The sequence below is a fragment of the Balaenoptera borealis genome, assembly GCF_965194805.1.
Source record: "Balaenoptera borealis genome assembly, contig: HAP1_SCAFFOLD_463, whole genome shotgun sequence".
NCBI classification, from domain to species: domain Eukaryota; kingdom Metazoa; phylum Chordata; class Mammalia; order Artiodactyla; family Balaenopteridae; genus Balaenoptera; species Balaenoptera borealis.
Genome location: NW_028123734.1, coordinates 49,731 through 71,647, shown reverse-complemented (window position 1 = coordinate 71,647; position 21,917 = coordinate 49,731). Strand labels below are relative to the sequence as shown.

Genomic DNA, 21,917 nt, shown 5'->3' with positions numbered 1-21,917 from the left:
CAGCCTAATTAAGATAGTGAACACATCCATCACCCCCAAAAGTTTCCTCATGCCCTTCTGCAACCCCTTCCTACTCCCCCCATTCCTTCCATCCCCAGGCAAACATTTAACTACTTTTTGTAATGACAGATTTATTTGCATTTTCTAGGACTTCATACACATAGACTCATACAGTATTTTTTTCTAGCTTCTTTCAGCATAATTGAGATTAATCATGCTGTTGTGTGTACCAATAGTTTACTTCCTTTTATTGTCATGTATTATTCTACTGTAGGGATATATCATACTCTCTTTATCCATTCACTTGTTGACGGATATATGGGATATTTACTGGTTTGGGCTGTTACAAATAAACCTGCTATGAACATCCATACACAAGTCTTTGTGTGGATATATGATTTATTTGTCGTGGGTAATATCTAGGCGCAGAATGGCTGGATTATATGATGGCTTTATATGATGGATTTCTGCTTGGCTTTTTAAGAAACTGCCAAACTGCAAAACAGGTACCTTCTAAGAATATTAAAATCAACTCACTGATTTTTGCCAAATGCCAAAGGAAAGTGTACGATCTTCTTTTTATCCCTTTGTTTTTCTACTGAAATGTATTATGTTTTCACTTTGAAAACAGGATTCCCCTCCCCTCTTAATACTGAAACATTTTACTGACCAAAGCAGGCAATGTAAAAAATATCTCATCCCTTTTAATATTATAAGCCTTTGATTGTTACAACTTTTTTGCTCCTCAGAAAGCCATCCCCTGCTATTCCAGACCCACAGGTATGGGAATGGAGTACTGTATCAAGCAGCCTCCCAAGCGACAGGACATTAACCACTGAGACAAGAAAAACCATGGCCTAATTATCATTAATCCAAGTGCACCTCTATTCTAGAAAAACAGAGTGCTGTGAAGGGCAGAGAATATGCCTATTCATAACATTATGTCCCTACTAAGTAACTCGTGATCTATTTCAACTTCTCTACTGATACCCCAAGTCCAGAGAATTACTCTCTGGTTTCTACCAAGGGCCTGAAAAAATAACTTTTTTCCCCACTGATTTTCTTTTTCTGGCCCTCAGAAAATTCTATCATATTAAGCAGGTATGATTGTATTTTGAATTCCTCTGCAGGCTCTTTCTGCTTCACCGTCCCCCTGTGAGGTTTCGCAGTTCATCCGTAATGTTCTTCTATGAGTGAATTACACTCAGTGGTTGACATACACTTACCTGTCCCCACCACTTCTATTATCTGGCATATTCCCTAAAATAGGTCTGCCTCCATTTTCCTGGTACTCTTACCTTACTAAAAGAAAAGAAAACATAATCAGTGCCAATGTTTTCACTGGTTTCAGTTAAGGTTGAAGTCAGGAATAAATCATAAACTTTTTAGTGGGGATTTGTTCTTCCCTTTTTTTTTTACACTTAAAATAATATTTATACTACTTTTTCCCCATGGAATGTGTTTTTTTATGCCCACTATTTGGATCGTTTACAGCTTTCAAGACAAATCAATAGAATCTTAGCTTTAAGATAAGTCTCAGATTTAAATCCCAACTTTGTTGACCTGCTAATGGTGGTGATTGTGCAAGTTACATAATCTCTCTGCATTGTGTTTATTTCTCCATGAAGCTGGAGTACTTCCAATCACAGAACTCCCTGAGGGCAGGTGTCTTGGGCCATTTTGTTCATTATTATATAGCTGATGCCAAGAATTGTGCCTGACATATGGGAGGCACTAAATAAATAATGACTGAACGTATAAAACAAAAACAGCAATTATAATAACATAACCACCTTCACACAATTTGCTGCACGAAGCCAGTGGATAAACAATACTGTTTAACTTCCATTACATACAAAAGTGTTCTACCAGGAAGAGAGCAAAGTAAGTGATGATTTCACCATCAGAGACTTTAGAGGGAATGATTTCCAGGGATCTTAGACCTGGGATCTGTGATTTATTCCTGACATCAATCTTAACTGAAGCAAATGGAAACATCAGCACTGATTGCCTTATCTTTTCTTTTCTTTCCGTAAGGTAAGGGTACTAAAAAATGGATCATGATAGACCACATGAAATTCTATGCTAAGAAAGTAAGAATTTTACATGCCAACCTTTTCCGGTTGTCACATAACAAGGTGCCACTTTTTAGAGAAATACACCCAGGTCCGTTCTAGTAAAGTGGTTAGGACACAGGGCCTGAAGCAATGCCCAAGACACCCAATATATGGCCAGAAACATAACTGAATTGCCTTCCCAATTTCAGAGTAGAATTACTTGTAAAAATGGAAAGAAGAGATCCCAGAGACATCCTCAGAAAAGAAAAAGAACTCACCTCTAGGCGGGGCTCACTGTGTCTGAGAGTGACTAGGTAAACATATTGTGCCCCTTCGACAAGATTTGTCCAGCATCTACTGCAGCAGATGCTACACACCTTGAAACCTCCTCCCAATGCTATAGCTCACATGGAGAGCAGTGGCTCAGAATATGCAATGGACCCAGTAATAAACAGAAACCATGGCCCTAACTCATCATCAGAGGACAAGGCAGCAGGTAGCAGCACCTTGAAAAGTCTAAAATACCTTCCCAAACTACATAAGGGATAAATAATGAAGACAGCTTGGAATTAACTTCTGATGATGCATATTTTACTATTTACATGTTGTTCAGGATGCATTATATTTATAAAACCAAGGAAGAAGGACCCGGAAAAAAAGTATGATGACACAGGCAGGGCCACCAAGTCAGTGAGCAGAGCAAGAACTCTGGTTCCTGGGAAAAGAGCCTGAGGAGCTGCATTGGAAGTTACAGGACAGTGGTGGGTCTCAGGGCTCCCAGGAGAGGCTCTGATTACAGCTGCCACAGTTGTCAGCCACTTCTCCAAAACTTGGAGTCGCTCTGGCTTGACTGATTTTTAGAAGGTCTTCTTACTCTGTATACCCCTGAGAAAGACAGATTCTCTGTACAAGTGAGATGAAAAGGAAGGAGAATAGGATCCTTCTGTCTCCTGAGGGACAGCTATTCCTCCTGCCTGCTCTCATCCTCCAAGAATGGGAGAACCTAGTCACCAAAGGCACATTGCAGGGTTTATCAATTAAAAACACTCTAAAGAAATATAACCCTTCTAGGTTTCTTTCTTCTAAGAACCCCTCCCAATGTCCACTCCCAGGAGCATCCATTCCTGAGGGCGAAGTGAGGAGAGCCAACCCCACCGTGCACACAGCTCTGCAGGTCCGGCCCAGACTGACCCTACCTGCACACACACCACCACCCAGTCAGAGAAAGAACAATGCCCATGTTCACATTAATCCTGACTGAGCCAGCCCTTGATTTCTGGCAATGTTTCATCTTTCTCTTTGTGAACGCTTCCTTCAAATCCTTAAGGGTTTAGCATTTCTTGTTTTTAGGTACCATGTTTCTTTCCTGTGTGCATGGAACACTTTTGCAAGGAAAGGTCATTCTTCCTTGATTAGTATGTTGTAGGCTCTTTGTACTGTTTTTGCTAATGGAATTTAATTCATATCAACCCTCCATGGCAAATGTTATCATTCCTATTTTAAATATGCAGAAGTTAAGACTCAGGGAGGTTAAGTAAGTTGTCAGTGGACACTCCACAAATAAAGAGATCTAGGTCTGTCCAATTCTAAAATCCCCATTTTTTCACTGTGCTAAGCAGTGTCTGAGAACAGGAGGCACATACATTTAACAAATAAATCTACTAAATTATCTATAACATACCACAATTAAGCCAGGACAGAGAATAGTTCATAAATGGACTAAATATCTCATATGTATCATATGTTCATAATGAATAGAGAAATGTTTTCAAAGTCATAGGAATAGAACTTCCGAAAAAACAAACTCATATGGCCAAGTGAGAGTTTTAAGAAAAGTTTTCTTGCAAAAATATGTTATTTTCCCATTCGGATATTTTTCTTCTAAAGAAATCTTGTTTGGTCTCTTTATTAGTGGCGTACAAGATAAAAAGATAATGATAAGGACATATATATTATACACCCTGTCCCTTCAAACTATAAATCAAGAAGTATTTTTTATCCTCCAACCTAATAAGAAAAGAGGAGTCATGTTGATGTTTTTTCTTACTTTGAAGGAAATAAAGGCAAATTCATCGCTTAAGAATTTTATCTGCTTCAGAGTCATTACGAAATAACTAACAAAATAATGTAGAGTATTTTTTATTAGGGTATAGTTGCTTTACAATGTTGTGTTAGTTTCTTCTGTACAGAAAAGTGAATCAGCTACACGTATAAATATATCCCCTCTTTTTTGGATTTCCGTCCCATTTAGGTCACCACACAGCATTGAGTAGAGTTCCCTGTGCTATACAGCAGGTTCTCATTAGTTACCTATTTTATACATATTAGTGTATATAGGTCAATCCCAATCTCCCAATTCATTACCCCCCCTCACTTTCCCCCCTTGGTATCCATACATTTGTTCTCTACATCTGTGTCTCTATTTCTGCCTTGTAAATTGGTTCATCTGTACCATTTTTCTAGATTCCACATGTATGTGTTACTATACGATATTTGTTTTTCTCTTTCTGACTTCACTCTGTATGACAGTCTCTAGGTCCATCCACGTCTCTACAGATGACCCAATTTTGTTCCTTTTTATGGCTGAGTAATATTCTATTGTACATATGTACCACATCTTCTATTTAGGGTCTTTTGTGTCTCCATACAAATTTTAAGGTTTTTTGTTCTAGTTCTGTGAAAAATGCCATTGGTAATTTGATAGGGATTGGACTAAATCTGTAGATTGCTTTGGGTAGTATAGTCATTTTCACAATATTGATTCTTCCAATCCAAGAACATGTATATGTCTCCATCTGTTTGTGTCATCTTTGATTTCTTTCATCAGTGTCTTATAGTTTTCTGAGTACAGGTCTTTTACCTCCTTAGGTAGGTTTATTCCTAGCTATTTTATTCTTTTTGTTGCAATGGTGAATAGAAGTGTTTCCTTAATTTCTCTTTCTGATCTTTTGTTGTTACTGTATAGGAATGCAAGAGATTTCTGTGCATTAATTTTGTATCCTGCAACTTTACCAAATTCATTGATTAGTTCTAGTAGTTTTCTGGTGGCATCTTTAGGATTTTCTATGTATAGTATCATGTCATCTGCAAACAGTGACAGTTTTACTTCTTCTTTTCTGATTTGGATTCCTTTTACTTCTTTTTCTTCTCTGATTGCCGTGGATAGGACTTCCAATGCTAGCATGGAAGTTAGTAGAAGAAAAGAAATCATAAAGATCAGAGCAGAAATAAATGAAATAGAAACAAAGAAAACAATAGCAAAGATCAATTTTTTAAAAAGCTAGTTCTTTGAGAAGATGAACAAAATTGATAAACCTTTAGCCAGACTCATCAAGAAAAAGAGGGAGAGGATGCAAATCAATAAAATTAGAAATGAAAAGGGAGAAGTTACAACAGACACCACAGAAATACGAAGCATCATAAGAGACTACTACAAGCAACTGTATGCCAATAAAATGGACAACCTGGAAGAAACAGACAAAGTCTTAGAAAGGTATAACATTCCAAGACTGAACCAGGAAGAAATAGATAATATAAACAGACCAATCACATGTAATGAAATTGAAACTGTGATTAAACATCTTCCAACAAACAAAAGTCCAGGACCAGATGGCTTCACAGGCGAATTCTATCAAACATTTAGCGAAGAGCTAACATTTATCCTTCTCAAACTCTTCCAAAAAATTGCAGAGGAAGGAACATTCCTAAGCTCATTCTATGAGGCCACCATCACCCTGATACCAAAACCAGACAAAGATATCACATAAAAAGAAAATCACAGACCAATGTCACTGATGAATATAGACGCAAAAATCCTCAACAAAACACTAGCAGACAGAATCCAACAACACATTAAAAGAATCATACACCATAATCAAGTGGTATTTATCCCAGGGATACAAGGGTTCTTCAATATACGTAAATCAATCCATGTGATACACCTTATTAACAAATTGAAGGAAAAAAACCTCATATGATCATCTCAATAGATGCAGAAAAAGCTTTTGACAAAATTCAACACCCATTTATGATAAAAACTGTCCAGAAAGTGGGCATAGAGGGAACCTACCTCAACATAATAAAGGCCATATATAACAAACCCACAGCAAACATCATCTTCAATGGTGAAAAACTGAAAGCATTTCCTCTAAGATTAGGAACAAGACAAGGATGTCCACTCTCATCACTATTAATCTAAAGTATTTTTAAAGTGCTAAAGTGCTAAGAAATAGCTGTCTAGTACTAGGGTAAAGATGTCCATAGAGGGCTGCTGCAGAAAGTCTACACTCTGGATCCACATGGAGCAGGAGTTAAAGATGCTGATTAGCTGCATATAAGAGCATTCCATACAGGAGTCCAAGAAATTACAGACTCCAAAGTTCTAGGGACAAGCAGAAAAGAAAGAAAACACCATGTCTTAGCAAGTCTTCAGATGTTTATTGTATGTGGATCTTTCATTTTTATTAATATTCCATAAGTATCTAGTCCATACGCCTCCATTGCATCTATTAAATCTACAGAAGGCACAATCCTGTTTGTGACAGAGGAACTAACAAAAATAAGGCTATTTCTGACCTTGAGAAACCCTATTACCTGGTTGGTGAGGATGTGGAGAAAAGGGAATCTTAATACACGGTGGTGGGTAAATTGGTGAGCCACTGTGGAAAACAGAATGGAGGTCGTCAAAAAACTAAAAATAGAGCTACTATGTGATTCGGTTATTCCATTTCTGGGTATATATCCAAAGAAAAGAAAAACACTAATTCAAAAAGATACATGCACCCCAAAGTTCATAGCAGCACTATTTACATTAGCCAAGATATAGAAGCAACCTAAGTGTCCATCAACAGATGAAAGGATGAAGAATATGTGGTATATATATACAATGGAATATTACTCAACCACTAAAAAAAGGACATTTTGCCATTTGCAACAACATGGATGAACCTGGAGGGTATTGTGCTTAGTGAAATAAGTCAGACAGAGAAAGACAAATACTGTATGTTCCCACTTGTATATGGAATCTAAAAAATAAAGCAAACAGATGAATATAACAAAACAGAAATAGACTCACAGTTATAGAGAACAAACTAGTGGTTACCAATAGGGAGACAGAAGGGGAGAGGGGTAAAATGGGGTAGCGGATTAAGAGGCACAAACTGCTATGTATAAAATAAGTAAGCTACAAGTATCTATTGTACAGCACAGGGAATATAGCCAATATTTTATAATAATAACTTTAAATGGAGTATAATCTATAAAAACAGTGAATCACTATGTTGTGCACCTGAAACTATTGAGAATATAATATTGAAAATCAAGAATACTTCAATACAAAAAAGAAAAAGAAAAAAAGAAACCCTATAACCTGGAGGTGCAGACACCTACGCGTCAACATGCTTTCAACTGGAGAGAGAGGTGGTTGCTAAGTGTCATGAGTCCTCCTTTAAGGAAACAACTCCGTTAGAAATAATAACCCATGATAACATCTGTGTCCAAGGCTCCAGATCACTCAGACTAATTGCTTTGTGGTATAAACTGCTGTCAGTCAATCCTTCCACAGCTGCCAGCACCAACAGGCATGTACAGAAATGCTCACTATGAGCCGTTAGAATTGTTATTGCAGTGTGATTTGGAATAGCCAAAAACTGGAAACTATAGAATGTCCATCAAAAACATAAAGGAGAATAAATTACAAATGTAAAGTGGCAAATAACACAGCAACGAGCATAAATGCTCTACCACCATGTGTAATAATACAGATGAATACAAAAACACAATATTATGCAAAAGGAACCCATGACAAGAGAGTACATGCTGCACCATCTCACTCATATAAAGGACAAGAACAGGAAATATCAAGCTACGTGCAGCTCAATGACAAAAAGACAAACAATTCAGTTATAATATAAGCAAAGCACTTGAATAGATACTGTTCCAAAGAAGATATACAAATGGCCAGCAAGCACATGAAAAGATGCTCCACATCATTATTCATTAGGGAAATGCAAATCAAAACCATAAGGAGATACCACTTTACACCCACTAGGATGGCTATAATCAAAACAGTGGAATATATCAACTGTTGGCAAGGATGCGGAAAAATCACAACCCTTGTCCAATGCTAGTGGGAATAGAAAATGGTACAATCAGTATGGAAAACAGTCTGACATTTCCTAAAAAAATTAAACTTAGAATTACTGCAATTCTACTCGTAGGTATGTATTCCAAACAGGTGTGTAAGTAAAAACTTCTATATAAATATTAATAGCAACACTATTCACAATAGCCAAAAGGTGAGAACAAACCAAAACAAAGTTTGGAAGGACTATTTTTAATATCAGCCAAAAGAAAACATCTGTGAGATTTGGAATTCTGGTCTATGCCTTGCATGCTGAGGTCATCAAATTGTACTTTCCAAAAATCTTTGCATGTGATGTTTATCCCCTCAATCCATATTGAAATAGGAACATCCAGCAAACTTGTAATTTTCCTAATTCAGACATCGGGATGTCACAATCTAAGTGAGATCTAAATGTATTTCATTTAGGCCTAGGGTCATACTTATCTGGTAAAAGGAATGCTTTTCCATCTTCAGAGCTGGCTTGTTCCCAGAATCCTCTTTCACTGGCCTGATGCTAATGATTCACGTGCATGACTTCTAGCTCTTTAGGTGGTCACTAGAACGTGCAACCCCCTGAAGAGAGTACCTGCTTCTAGATCCTTCCTAAATCTCTACCACCAACATTCTTTTCATTAATTCCAAAGTTTTGACTGCATACATTATATGACCCTTAATGAGTATGTGGGCAGTCCATACGTCACACATCAGTCACTTTCCTCTCTTCCTCAAAACAGAGGGTTGTTTTGTTACTTTAAAGACTCTAACAGGGAATATCCAACAAAGCCAGAGGGGATCTTCTGAAAACAATGGGACAATGCCTACAACCCAAGAGCCCTGCTGGCTCTTCCCGACTACTTGGCTGTGCTTCTGCTCACTTTCAGAACGGAAGTGAGGCAACTTGTTCTCACATCTCCTTCAGAACCCTTCCAGTCCATCATCATTACAGTGGAGGTCCTCTTCTTAAAGTCACCTATTCTAGTAGGGGACAGAAGGCATACTGATGACTATTAAGAAAAACATGAACTGTCAGGCACTGATAGGAAGAGCAGGAAGCTCTCACTTTTGTGAGATGGAGCCCACTAGCAATACATATTTCACTTTTAAATATATGCACCAACTGGAGATTTTAAAAGGTAACTTACAGGGCTTCCCTGGTGGCACAGTGGTTGGGAGCCCGCCTGCCAGTGCAGGGGACATGGGTTCAGGCCCTGGTCCGGGAGGATCCCACATGCCACGGCACAATTGGGCCCGTGCGCCACAAGTACTGAGCCTGCGCTCTAGAGCCCGCGAGCCACAACTGCTGAGCCCAAGTGCCACAACTGCTGGGGTCCATGCGCCTAGAGCCCGTGCTCCGCAACAGGACAGGCCACCGCAATGAGAAGCCCGTGCACGGCAACGGAGAGTGGCCCCCGCTCGCCGCAACTGGAGAGAGCCTGCACACAGCGGTGAAGACCAAGTGCAGCCAAGAATAAATAAATTAAATAAATAAATAAAAAATAAATTAAAAAAAAAAAACAAAAGGTAACTTACAATTATCTGTTCCTGAAATGGTGCTCCCCTTCTCACTGCAGAAGTCTTAGAGTACTTGCAGTTACTTTACCATTTAACATGCAGTGGTCTGAGCCAGGAATTCATTGAAGGTGGTGGATTCACACTGTACTTTTTTGGCTCTCACAAAAGTAAAATCATTTATTTTTGTATATAACTTTCCTCTACTTTTCCTTGACAGAGATTAGAGAAATAAGCAAAAGGCATCCATCAATCCCAAGAATGCATTGATTATCTGCCATGGGCCAGGCAGTTATCTGGATCCTGGAGTCAGAGAATGAGTTACCTGCCAGCAAAGACTATAGACTCTGGCAGAAGCACAACAAAGATGTACCCAATCAATCAATAATCGCCCACTGAACAGTACATGTGGAAGGCACTCTACTGAGAACCGGAGACTGAAAGATCAACAAACGATAGACCCTGTAGTCTTTTTGTCTACAAAGAGAGGACGCCAGACTGGAAGGAGAGGTATTATTAAACACAGGGAGGTAATGGGAGTCATATAGTGGGATTGGCTAATGCATAAAATGCCTTAAGAACAGCTGATTGTAAGTTGATAATGCTGAGCTTTCCTAACCATGTAGTACCTTACAACAGTTGATCAAAAACAGAAAACTAGTTAAATGGAGCATTTAAGAGAAACAAAGAGCAAGATCATGAATTCTTAGTCCTTTTACTAGACTTAACCCTGCATGCTGGCATTTAGAATAACTGTGTTAGGTATCTATCACTGCATAACAAAGTACCCCAGAAGGGGCTAAAACAGGATTATATTTGCTCACAATTCTATTTGGGCCAGGCTCAAGTTTTGAAAAGAACTTTTGAAAAGTTCTTTTGCTTGTCTCATCTGAGATTATTCATGTGGCTGTTCAACTGGGGACTGATTCATCCAGAGGGACCTCAGCTGGAAGATCCCATCTCAGCTCCACATGGTCTCACCCTTTATGAGGCTCTACCAAGCTTCCTCACACAGACACACTACATTCTATGGGGTAAGAGGAAGTCAAAAGTCCCCTTGAGTCCTAGATCAGATTGTCACAAATATTACTCACTCCACATTCTTTTGGTCAAAGCCAGTCACAAGGCCATTCTAGGTAAATAAATGGGATAAAAGACTCTACCTCTTAAAAACATGGACAGTAAAGCCATGTATTTCAAAGAGGTGTGTCTACAGGAAATGGAGACTTGTTGTAGTCATCAATTTAACAATGTCTTAACATTTAGGACTCCAAATATCTAATTTTCACAACTGAAAGATCCTTTCTTTTCACTTCTCACTTTTCACAGTGTAAATATTCCTAATTTCATATAGAAATCTCTAAACTCTAAACATACTAGCTTTATCAATAAACATGTTTATATAGCACCTGTATTGATAACTTAACATTTTTACCACACAGGCTAAGTACAGTACTCTTGCCACGTGAATTACTAAAGTAGATAATAAGGATAATAATAAGCGTGTTCCTTGTTCCAAAATTATTCCCTGCTACTAGGGCCAGCATCTGAGGACTTCTGATTAACATAACACTTTGTTGTATTTGACATTAATTTTAAAGGCATCAGTTAAAAGTACAAATCCTATATAATTAGGTTGAAACAACTTATTTAAACATGTAACTTTTCATGGAGACCCACCTGTCAATACTTCCCCTCGTCCTTCAGACACTTGAAGGTAAGTGACCATGAACAAATGAGTAATTCTGATTTTTATATTACAATGTGCAGTTTCTGTTTCCTTGACAAGAGGGATAGAAATAAGAAAATATTGGCATTTTTGAATCTCCTAATTAAAGACAATGTGTTTTGCGTTTGTTTATAACTCAAACTGACTATAATACTTCAAGCACAGTGAAATTCACTTACTATTGAACAAGAGATGACTAGTCTCAAAAATAAACTTCCAATGTTCTTCCAAGGTAATTTTATCACAATTGTTTCTGCTAGAAAAGAGGGAAAGTCCAGGTAATACACTCAAAACTTCCATTAGGAGAGGCAGCCCAAATAGTATCCTATCACCTTATGATTTTCATGCTGCTTTCACCCACCACAAGGTCGCTTGGCAATGTTCTGAGACAGCCTTCTCTGATTTCGCTTGGCAGACTGAGGCAGTTTTTCTACTCTGTGATTGATTGCAGCATTACCTGGACAGTCTTAGTCCAAGCTCCCCTGTGAAAGTCTTGAATAATGTGTAACTCCTGCCATGAGCTCAGCATCTGATTTATTACACCTCATTATTGCAGCTGCCTGTCTGTGTACAGAGGCAGCAGGTAGTGAGAGCACACAGAGTACAGGGAAGAAGACAGTCACCATCCCCCCAAAGCAGCCTAAACAAGACGCACAATGGAATTAGAGTCTACATTACAAAACTCCAAACTAAACACAGAAGTTTTCCTGTTAGAGACTTAGTTAGTGTGGACCTAGCCAATGCCTCCACTCTATCTTTCTCATAACATTCATCTTACCTGTGTCCTAGCCAAATGTTAGACCCACAGTGAAATTATCCCCCATTTTGTTCAATCGCAAATAACCCCATTTTGAATTGAACTGAATACAAGAAAACATCCAAAACAATATAAGCATACAAGTGGCCAAGACCTATATTTAAACCAACAAAGAACAACAGCCAACATTCATTCAGAATTACCTATGAAGCATTTCTCACAAAATAACCTAGGTGTCTTAGTTCACAGCATCAGTGTTCCTGTTTTTGAGCTGGTGGTGTCATTGTCACTAATCAATTCTCTTTATGTGAGAAAGATCCCCAAACATTCTCTCGTATCACATTTTTGTTTCATTTAAGAATAGCCTTCCCGCAACACTTACAAAGGGACTCCTCTGTTGAATTGTACACTTGAAATGGATTAATTGCAGGGTATGTTGATTATATCCCAAAAGAGGCCTGAGAGGAAAGAGAGACGGAAAGAGAGAGAGTTTCCTGCCTGCCAAGTTTTCTCTCAGGACTATTGAACTCTGATTCTCAGAGAGGAGTTGTTAACCCTCTCCCAGTGTACAGGTGCACACATCCTACATTAGCTGGGGATGTGGGCTCTATGATTATCTTAAAATCCAATGATAAATGTGGGGGCGATCACCTGTTATGTACTGAATGTTTATGTACTCCCCAAATTCATATGTTGAAGTCCGCAAGTAATGCTATTTGGTGGCAGGCCTTTAGGAGGAAATTAAGTTTAGATGAGGTCATAAGGGTGGGGCCCCCATGATGGGATTAGTGTCCTTATAAGAAGAGATAGAGCTTGCGCACTCTCTCTCCACTGTGTAAGGACACAGCAGGAAGGTGGCCACCTGCAAGCCAGGAAGAGGGTCCTCACCAGGAACTGAATCTGCCAGCACCTTGATGCTAGATTTTAAGCCTCCAGAATTATGAGAAATAAATATCTATTCTTTAAGCTACCCAGTCGGTAGTGTTTTGTTAAAGCAGCCCAAGCAGATTAATATGTCATCTCTGGGCATCTTTACAGTGAGTTACCTTCTTTACGCTTAAGTGCCTTTACCTAAGGCATTGGGCATCAGATTGTTAGCAAAGTTTGTAGTGCTTAAAAACCTTCCACCCAAAGAGCAAACAGAAGACATCTCTGTCTTGATAGTCTGTACTATTTGGGGATCCTGTTAGGCATATTTTGTAGGGAGAAAATGGCATAGGCTTTTAAGATGTCCTGGGTAGAGTCAGAGAAAAAGTCGTTTAAGGTCAAGTTGATAAAGAAAAATGTTCCTGGCGAGAATTTATCTCAATTTCACTAAACATGGCAGTAACAAAGTATTTAATTAGTTCCTTCTTCTTGATACGCCTGCCCTCTCCACCAACATCAGAAGCATACTTGAAAAATAGCCTATGAGGTGATCCTGAAGGAGGCAGGCTTGTAGCCTGACTCAAATTTTGATCTGTAAGCTACTGGGTCACAATCCTATGCATAGTTATTTAATGAATACAGAGTTACCTGTTAATATCTGTGTCTCTAAAGTTTTTTTCTCCTTTTGTCTACAGGATAAAACTGTTTTTAGATTTCATAAAAAGAAGCTGCCACATCTACACCCAAAACAGTCAGGTCTCACGGTGTCCTGCTCCTTGCTGTTCTTTGAAGGGGACACTCGCTGCTTGATACCCCATACCACCCCCACATTGTTTTTATTTTTGAAAAAATTAAATAATTGCCAGTAACAACCAAGGTCTTTTATGAAGAATAAAACATTCCATGTGTTTTAATTAATGAAAAACAAGGATGTTATGCTTGAAAAACCACAATGATTGCCCTAGGAAGAAAATTAATGTAGGTCCATTTCTCTACACTGTTATTCTAATGGTGTAAAAGGTATGCCAGCACTTCCAAAGCGAGGTGCTAGGTACAGAGGAGGTCTTTAACAAATAAAAAGGAGGAAGGAAATAGGAGAGAATGACCAGACACCTAAAGTAATTACTAAATGACTACAGTCATCTAAAGTGATAATTTTGACTGAGCATAAAGCTCCCTAGAAAATACTCATCACAAAGACCTACTACAGTATAGGAGAGAAAGAAGAGTTTTTGGCTGGAAGCCCCAGGAAAATGTCTGTAGCAGTAATTCTCTAACAGTAACACAAGGGAGATAAGAATTTATGGTAACATAATGCAAAACCACAGCACAGAGGCAAGAATATTTGGGGTAGCGCAAGGGAGGGCAAGTGTCCATACAGGTAGAAAATGAAGGATTCATTAGTGAGAAAGGCTAAAGAAGTTGCTGGGGTAGTATGTGAAGGTCTTAAGCACCAAGATAAGGCTGTGGAACTGCACCTTGCACTCAGGACCAGCACCTTGGAAGTGAGTAGCTTGAGCCATATGTTACCATAGCCAGTAGCCTTGCTTATATACAACAGAACCCTGGTAAAGATCATATCTTTGCTTTAGAATGACAACTCTGCTAACAGAGCATAGGATCACAGAGCAAAGAAGACAGAAAACTGTAACAGCAAGAATGGTTAAGGGCCTCCCTAGAGAATTGGTTGTACCAACAGAGTAAAATGGCAGAGCAGCCATTAAAATCATGATCTTAAAAAAAAAAAAAAATGCTATTTTTAAAAAGGAACACGTTTAGGATAAGAAAAGAGAAAATCAGAATACTAAACGCTGCTATTTCCAATTTTTTTAATTATTCAAGATAAACACAAGAAAAATCTTAGTAGTAGACAAAACACATAAAGTCCATTTCCAGGTTGACAATGTGAGAAGCTCCATGAACCCATTCATGGACCCTCTGAGGTTTCACACTGCTTCACACTGTGGAAGAAATAGACTTCACAAAAATAATCTTAGCCAAGTCACAAAACAAATAAAAAAGCAAATAACAACAAGCCAGGAGAGCAGGGAGGGGAATCAGTATCCAGAGTTGCGATAATACATTACCCAAAATGTTCAGCTTTCAACAACAACAGAAACAACCATATGAGAAGTGCAAAGGAAGAGGAATGTTTGACACATCCTCAGGCAAAAAAGCAAGCAACAGAAACTGACTTTGAGAAGGACCAGATTTAACAGACAAAGACTTCAAAACAACCATTGAAAAATATATCAACAACTAAAGTAAATCATGCTTAAAGAAGTAAAGCCTGATATGAAGACACAGTTTCATCAGAGATACCAATAAAGAGGCAGAAATTATTTTTTAAAAAATGGAAATTTTGGTATTGAAAAGTAGTATAAATATTAATAAAAATAAAAATTCATTGGAAGGACTCACCAGTAGATTTGAACTGAGAGAAGGAACACTCAACAATCTTGAAGACACATAAATGGATAGAGATTATACAATTTGAAAAACAGAAAAAAATAGAATGAAGAAAAATATCCGAGCCTCAGAGAAATGTGGACATTTGGTATCAAATATACCAAAATATATGTGATAGGAGTACCAGAAAAGAGGAAAGAGAGAAAGGAACAGAAAAACTAAATTTTAAATGGCTGAAAACATCCCAAATTTGCTGAAAATTATTAACTTACACATCCAAGAAGATCACCAGCTCCAAATAAGATAAAACACAGTTAAAATGAGATCCTCATCCACCAGAGGGCAGACAGCAGAACCAAGAAGAACTACAATCCTGCAGCCTGTGGAATGAAAACCACAATCACAGAAAAATAGACAAAATGAAAAGACAGAGGACTATGTCCCAGATGAAGGAACAAGATAAAACCCCAGAAAAACAACTAAATGAAGGGGAGATAGGCAATCTTCCAGAAAAAGAATGCAGAATATTGATAGTGAAGATGATCCAGGACCTCAAAAAACGAATGCAGGCAAAGATTGAGAAGATGCAAGAAATGTTTAACAAAGATCTAGAAGAATTAAAGAACAAATAGAGATGAACAATACAATAACTGAAATGGAAAATACACTAGAAGGAATCAATAGCAGAATAACTGAGGCAGAAGAACGGAGGAGTGACCTGGAAGACAGAATGGTGGAATTCACTGCTGCAGAAGAGAATAAAGAAAAAAGAATGAAAAGAAATGAAGACATCCTAAGAGACCTCTGCGACAACATTAAACACACCAACATTCGCATGATAGGGGTCCCAGAAGGAGAAGAGAGAGAGAAAGAACCTGAGAAAATACTTGAAGAGATCATAGTCAAAAAATTCCCTAACATGGGAGAGGAAATAGCCACCCAAGTCCAGGAAGTGCAGAGAGTCCCAGGCAGGATAAAGCCAAGGAGAAATACACCGAGACACACAGTAATCAAACTGACAAAAAATAAAGACAAAGAAAAATTACTAAAAGCAACAAGGGAAAAATGACAAGTAACATACAAGGGAACTCCCATAAGGTTAACAGCTGATTTCTCAGCAGAGACTCTGCAAGCCAGAAGGGAGTGGCACAATATATTTAAAGTGGTGAAAGGGAAGAACCTACAACCCAGAATACCCTACCCAGCAAGGATCTCATTCAGATTCGACAAAGAAATCAAAAGCTTTACAGACAAGCAAAAGCTAAGAGAATTCAGCACCACCAAACGAGGCTCTACAACAAATGCTAAAGGAACTTCTCTAAGTGGGAAACACAAGAAAAGAAAAAAACCTGCAAAAACAAACCTAAAACAATGAAGAAAATGGTAATAGGAACATATATATCAATAATTACCTTAAACGTGAATGGATTAAACACTCCAACCCAAAGACACAGACTGGGTCTTCCCTGGTAGCGCAGTGGTTAAGAATCCACCTGCCAATGCAGGGGACGTGGGTTCAAGCCCTGGTACGGGAAGATCCCACATGCTGTGGAGCAACTAAGCCCGTGCACCACAACTACTGAGCCTGCGCTCTAGAGCCCGTGACCCACAACTACTGAGCCCATGTGCCACAACTGCTGAAGCCCACGCGCCTAGAGCCTGTGCTCTGCAACAAGAGAAGCCACCACAATGAGAAGCCCATGTACTGCAATGAAGAGTAGCCCCAGCTCACCACAACTAGAGAGGGCCCACATGCAGCCACAAAGACCCAACACAGCCAAAAATAAATTTTAAAAAATAAAATAAAAATAAGTAAATTTTACAAAAAGACACAGACTGGCTGAATGAATACGTAGTGGTCTGGATAGAAGATCAGGCCAGCCACAACACTGCCTTAAGCCAAAGCCTAATCCAGAGGATGGCCCTAACTCTCTTCACTTCTATGAAGGGTGAAAAAGGTAAGGGAACTGCAGGAAAAAATTAAGCCTAGCAGAAGTTGGCAAATAAAGTTTAAGGAAAGAAGCCTTCTTTATAACATAAAAGTGCAAGAGGAAGCAGCAAGTGCTGATGTGGAAGCTATAGCAAGTTATCCAGAAGATCTAGCTAAGATGATTAATGAAGGTGGCTCCACTACACAACAAGTTTTAATGTAGATGAAATGCTCTTCTATTGCAAGCAAGAAGATGCCATCTAGGACTTTCATAGATATAGGGAGAAGTCAATGCCTGGTTTCAAAGCATCAAAGGACAGACTGACTCTCTTGTTAGGGGTTAATGCAGCTGGTGACTTTAAGTTGAAGCCAATGCTCATTTACCATTCCAAAAATCCTAGGGCCCTTAAGAATTACACGAAATGGACTCTGCCTGAGCTCTTTAAATGGACCAACAAAGCCTGGATGACAGCACATCTGTATAAAAATATGGTTTACTGAATATAAGTCCACTGTGGAGACCTACTTCCCAGAAAAAAAAATTCCTTTCAAAATATGAATGCTTATTGACAATGCACCTGATCACCCAAAAATTCTGATGGAGATGTACAGTGAAATTAATGATGTTTTCATGCTTGCTAACACAACATCCATTCTGCAGCCATGGGTCAAGGAGTAATGTTGACTTTCAAGTCTTATTATTTAAGAAAGGTATTTTGTAAGGCTATGGCTTCCATAGATAGTGATTCCTCTGATGGATCTGAGTAAAATCAATTGAAAACCTTCTGGAAAGGATTCACCATTCCAGATGCCATTAAAGACATCCATGATCCATAAGAAGAGGCCAAAATATCAACATACACAGGATTTTGGAAGAAGTTGATTCCAACCCTCATGGATGATTTGAGGGGTTCAAGACTTCATTGAAAGAAGTAACTGCAGATGTGGTGGACGTAGCAAGAGAACCAGAATTAGAACTGGAGCCTGAAAATGTGACTGAATTGCTGCAACTCCTTGATAAAAATTTAATAGATGAGGAGTTGTTTCTTGAATGAGCAAAGAAAGTGGTTTATTGAGATGGAATCTACTCCTGGTAAAGACACTGCAAAGATTGTTGAAATGGCAAGAAAGGATTTCGGATATTACATAAACTTAGTTGATAAAACAGTGGCAAGGTTTGAGAGGACTGACTCCAATTTTGAAAGAAGTCCTACTGTGGGTGAAATACAATCAAACAGCATTGCATGCCACAGAGAAAATGTTGATGAAAGGAAGAGTGAATCGACGTAGCAAACTTCATTGTTGTCTTAATTTCAGGAAATTGTCACGACCACACCAACCTTCAGCAACCACCACCCTGATCAGTCAGCAGCCATCCATGCATGCAAACCCCTCCACCAGCAAAAAGATTGTGACTGGCTGAAAGTTCAGATGCTGGTTACCATTTTTTAGCAATAAAGTATTTTAAATTAAGGTATGTACATTTTTTAGACATAATGCACACTTAATAGACTACAGTATAGTGTAAACATAACTTTTACATGCACTGGGAAAGCAAAAAAATTGTGTGGCTTGCTTTGTTGTGATATTCTCTTTATTGCAGTGGTCTGGAACCAAACCCACAATATCACCAAAGTGTGCTGGTAATCCCATTCATGAGGGCTCCATCCTCAAGATTAAATCATCTCTGAAAGCACTTACGTCCAAATATCATCACATTGGGGACTAGGTTTCAACGTATGAATTTGGGGAGGGAGGAACACAAACATTCAGTCTATAGCACTCACCAAGGAGAAGAGAGGGACACAGTAGGAAGAGACACTTAAATGTTCCTTACTTTCTCAGCATGCCTAAGACTAATCCTGGTCTCCACGACTATCCTCTAGGTCCTTCACTTTTCTCCTCAGATTGATTTACTCGTATTCAGAAACACATCATATTATTTAGAAAATTTCTAAAAAAGCCCCCCATGAAGACACACTTATACGAATATAAGGTAAAATAAAAGAACATATTCTAGAAGAAATAATACCATGGGACTAAAAAAAAAAAAAAAAAAAAAAAAAAAAACCTGCCTCCAGAAAGTGTAGAGTCTGCTCTTCCAGGGGAAAGCTCAGTGAAACACAGTATATTTGTAATAGATATTCTGTTTCCATGCACAGAGGTGCCTGCTATACTGCCTATCACACTCTAACGAAATAAAAGAATGCTCTAGTAAGACATGTACAAAGTTTCCAATAACTACATTAAATGCAAAACAAGCTGTTGATATTTACTCAAATGCCAGTGTTTCAATATTCATTTACATAACAAATTGCCAGCCACAGGTGTTAGTTTCTGCAAAAAACCCACAGTATATAATGTGTTAAGTTAAATCATTTTTCAGCTGAGGCGAAGTGAAGATGGCAGAGTGAGAGGACGTGGAGTTCACATCTCCCCACAACTAGGGCACCTACCAGATGCTTTTGGGGGACCTTGACACTCAGGGGTACTGGAGGAACCCCTGAGCAACTGAGTGGGATGTGGTGAGGGGAGTGAGGGGGGAGAAGTGGAGGCCGGATGGAATTGGCGTCCCTGAGGGGTGGTATGGGGAAGGTAGGGGTTCCCACGCCTGGAGGGACCCCCCCCGGGACTGGAGAATGTGCCTAGCGTTTCCACTACCCACTCGGGCCCCAGGGACCTGCTGGGCTCCCGGGCCAGGGACTCTGCCCTCCAGGATTCCCTCCAGCTGCACTGGTCCTAGGGGCGTAGGAGTGACGGGGGGGAAGAAGAGGAGAGGCAGACAGGGAGGGGCCCTCCGGGACCGGAGGATCAGGGGAGAATGCACCTAATGTTTCTCCTGCCCACTCGGGCCCCAGTGAGCCTGCTGGGCTTCCAGGCCGGGTTCTCCGCCCTCCAGGGGCCCCTCTGGCCACATTGGTCCTAGGGGCATAGGAGGACGGGAGGAGGGGGGAAGAAGAGGAGAGGCGGACAGGGAGGGGAACCACCGAGACCAGAGGATCAGGGGAGAATGTGCCTAGCATTTCTCCTGCCCACTTAGGACCCAGGAAGCCTGCTGGGCTCCCGGGTCTGGTCCTCCATCCTCCGGAGCCCTCTCTGGCCACGTTGTTCCAAGGGAGGTAGGAAGATGGGAGGAGCGGGGGAAGAGAAGGAGAGGTGGACGGTGGGGTGAAACCTCTGGGATTGGAGGCTCAGGGGAGAATGTGCCTAGCGTTCCCCCCACCCACTTGTGCCCCAGGAAGCCTCCAGGGCTCCTGGGTAAGGTCCTCTGCACTCCGGGGCCCCCTCTGCCACGTGGGTCCTAGGGGTGTAGGAGGAAGGGAGGAGGAAGGGAGGAGGAAGGAAGAGGAAGAGAGGCTGATGGGGCGGGTTCACTCAGGAACCGGAGGATCAGGGGAAGCATAGCTGGTGTTTCCCTCACCCTCTCCCTATGCCCTCTGGGGCCCCCTCTGGCCGCGTGGGTCCTAGGGGCGTGAGAGGGAGGGAGGCAGGGAAGCAGAGGAGGGGCGAATGAGGAGGGACCCTCTGGGATCAGAGGATTGGGGGAACACGCCTAGCATTTCCCCCACCCACTCAGGCCCAGGGAACCTCCTGGGGTCCCGGGCCTGGTCCTCTGCCCTCCTAGGCCAGGGGAACTCTGGGGGCCTCCAGCCTCCCTGAGTCTAAGCCCCAACCCCCACCCCCAGGGCCTTTTCTGGCCACATGGGACCTAGCCTAAACCCCGCCTGCTGCCTAAACACCGCCCCTGCCTAAGGTCCACCCCCCCATAGCCAAGGCCTTTTACGGGGTTTTTTTTTTTCCATTTATTGCTACTGTGGTTCTGTTTTACCTCCTGGTTGTTGTTTCATCTTTATTTTTATTTTTTTCTAACATATCTGTTTGTTTTCTAATCTTATTTTTTACTCTTTCTTATTGTTGTGCTCCTTTTTTGTTTTTATTTTTCATGGCCACCCCGCACGGCTTGCAGGATCTTGGTTCTTGGACCTGGGGTCAGGCGAGCTCCTGTGGTCGGAGATCTGAGTCTGAACCACAGGATGAACAGAGAACCTCAGACCACAGAGAATATTCATCAGAGTGAGGTCTCCCAGAGGTCCTCATCTCGGTATCAAGACCTAGCTCTACCCAACAGCCTACAAACTCCAGTGCTGGAGGCCTCAGGCCAAACAACCCATAAGACAGGAAAACAATCCCACGCATCAAAAAACAAAAAAAATGAAACGACAAAAAAAATATCTTACAGTTGAAGAAACAAGGTAAAAACCAACAAGAACAAATAAATGAAGAGTAAATAGGCAACCTACCTGAAAAATAATTCAGAGTAATGATAGTAAAGATGATTCAGAACATTGGAAATATAATGGAGGCACGGATCAAGAAAATACAAGAAATGTTTAGCAAAGACCTAAAACAACTAAAGAACAAACAAACAGAGATAAACAACACAATAACTGAAATGAAAAATATACTAGAAGAAATCAGTAATAGAATAAATGAAGAAAAATAACGAATAAGTCAGCTGAAAGACAGGATGGTGG

General features: G+C 40.1%; 1 protein-coding gene across 4 annotated transcripts in view; it reads right to left on the bottom strand.

The window, feature by feature from the left end:
• Nucleotides 1-21,917, bottom strand: part of LOC309621446 (uncharacterized protein) — a 583,198-nt gene that overhangs the window by 512,019 nt on the left and 49,262 nt on the right. Inside the window, exon 1 of one of the 4 annotated variants that reach the window (XM_082408931.1) lies at nt 9,057-9,501. The exons of the other annotated variants lie outside the window; for them this stretch is intronic. Within the exon in view, the coding sequence (XP_082265057.1) occupies nt 9,057-9,122 (66 nt within the window). The 5' untranslated portion in view covers nt 9,123-9,501. Of the gene's footprint in view, nt 1-9,056; nt 9,502-21,917 lie in introns of those variants that run through there. 4 annotated transcript variants of the gene reach the window in all.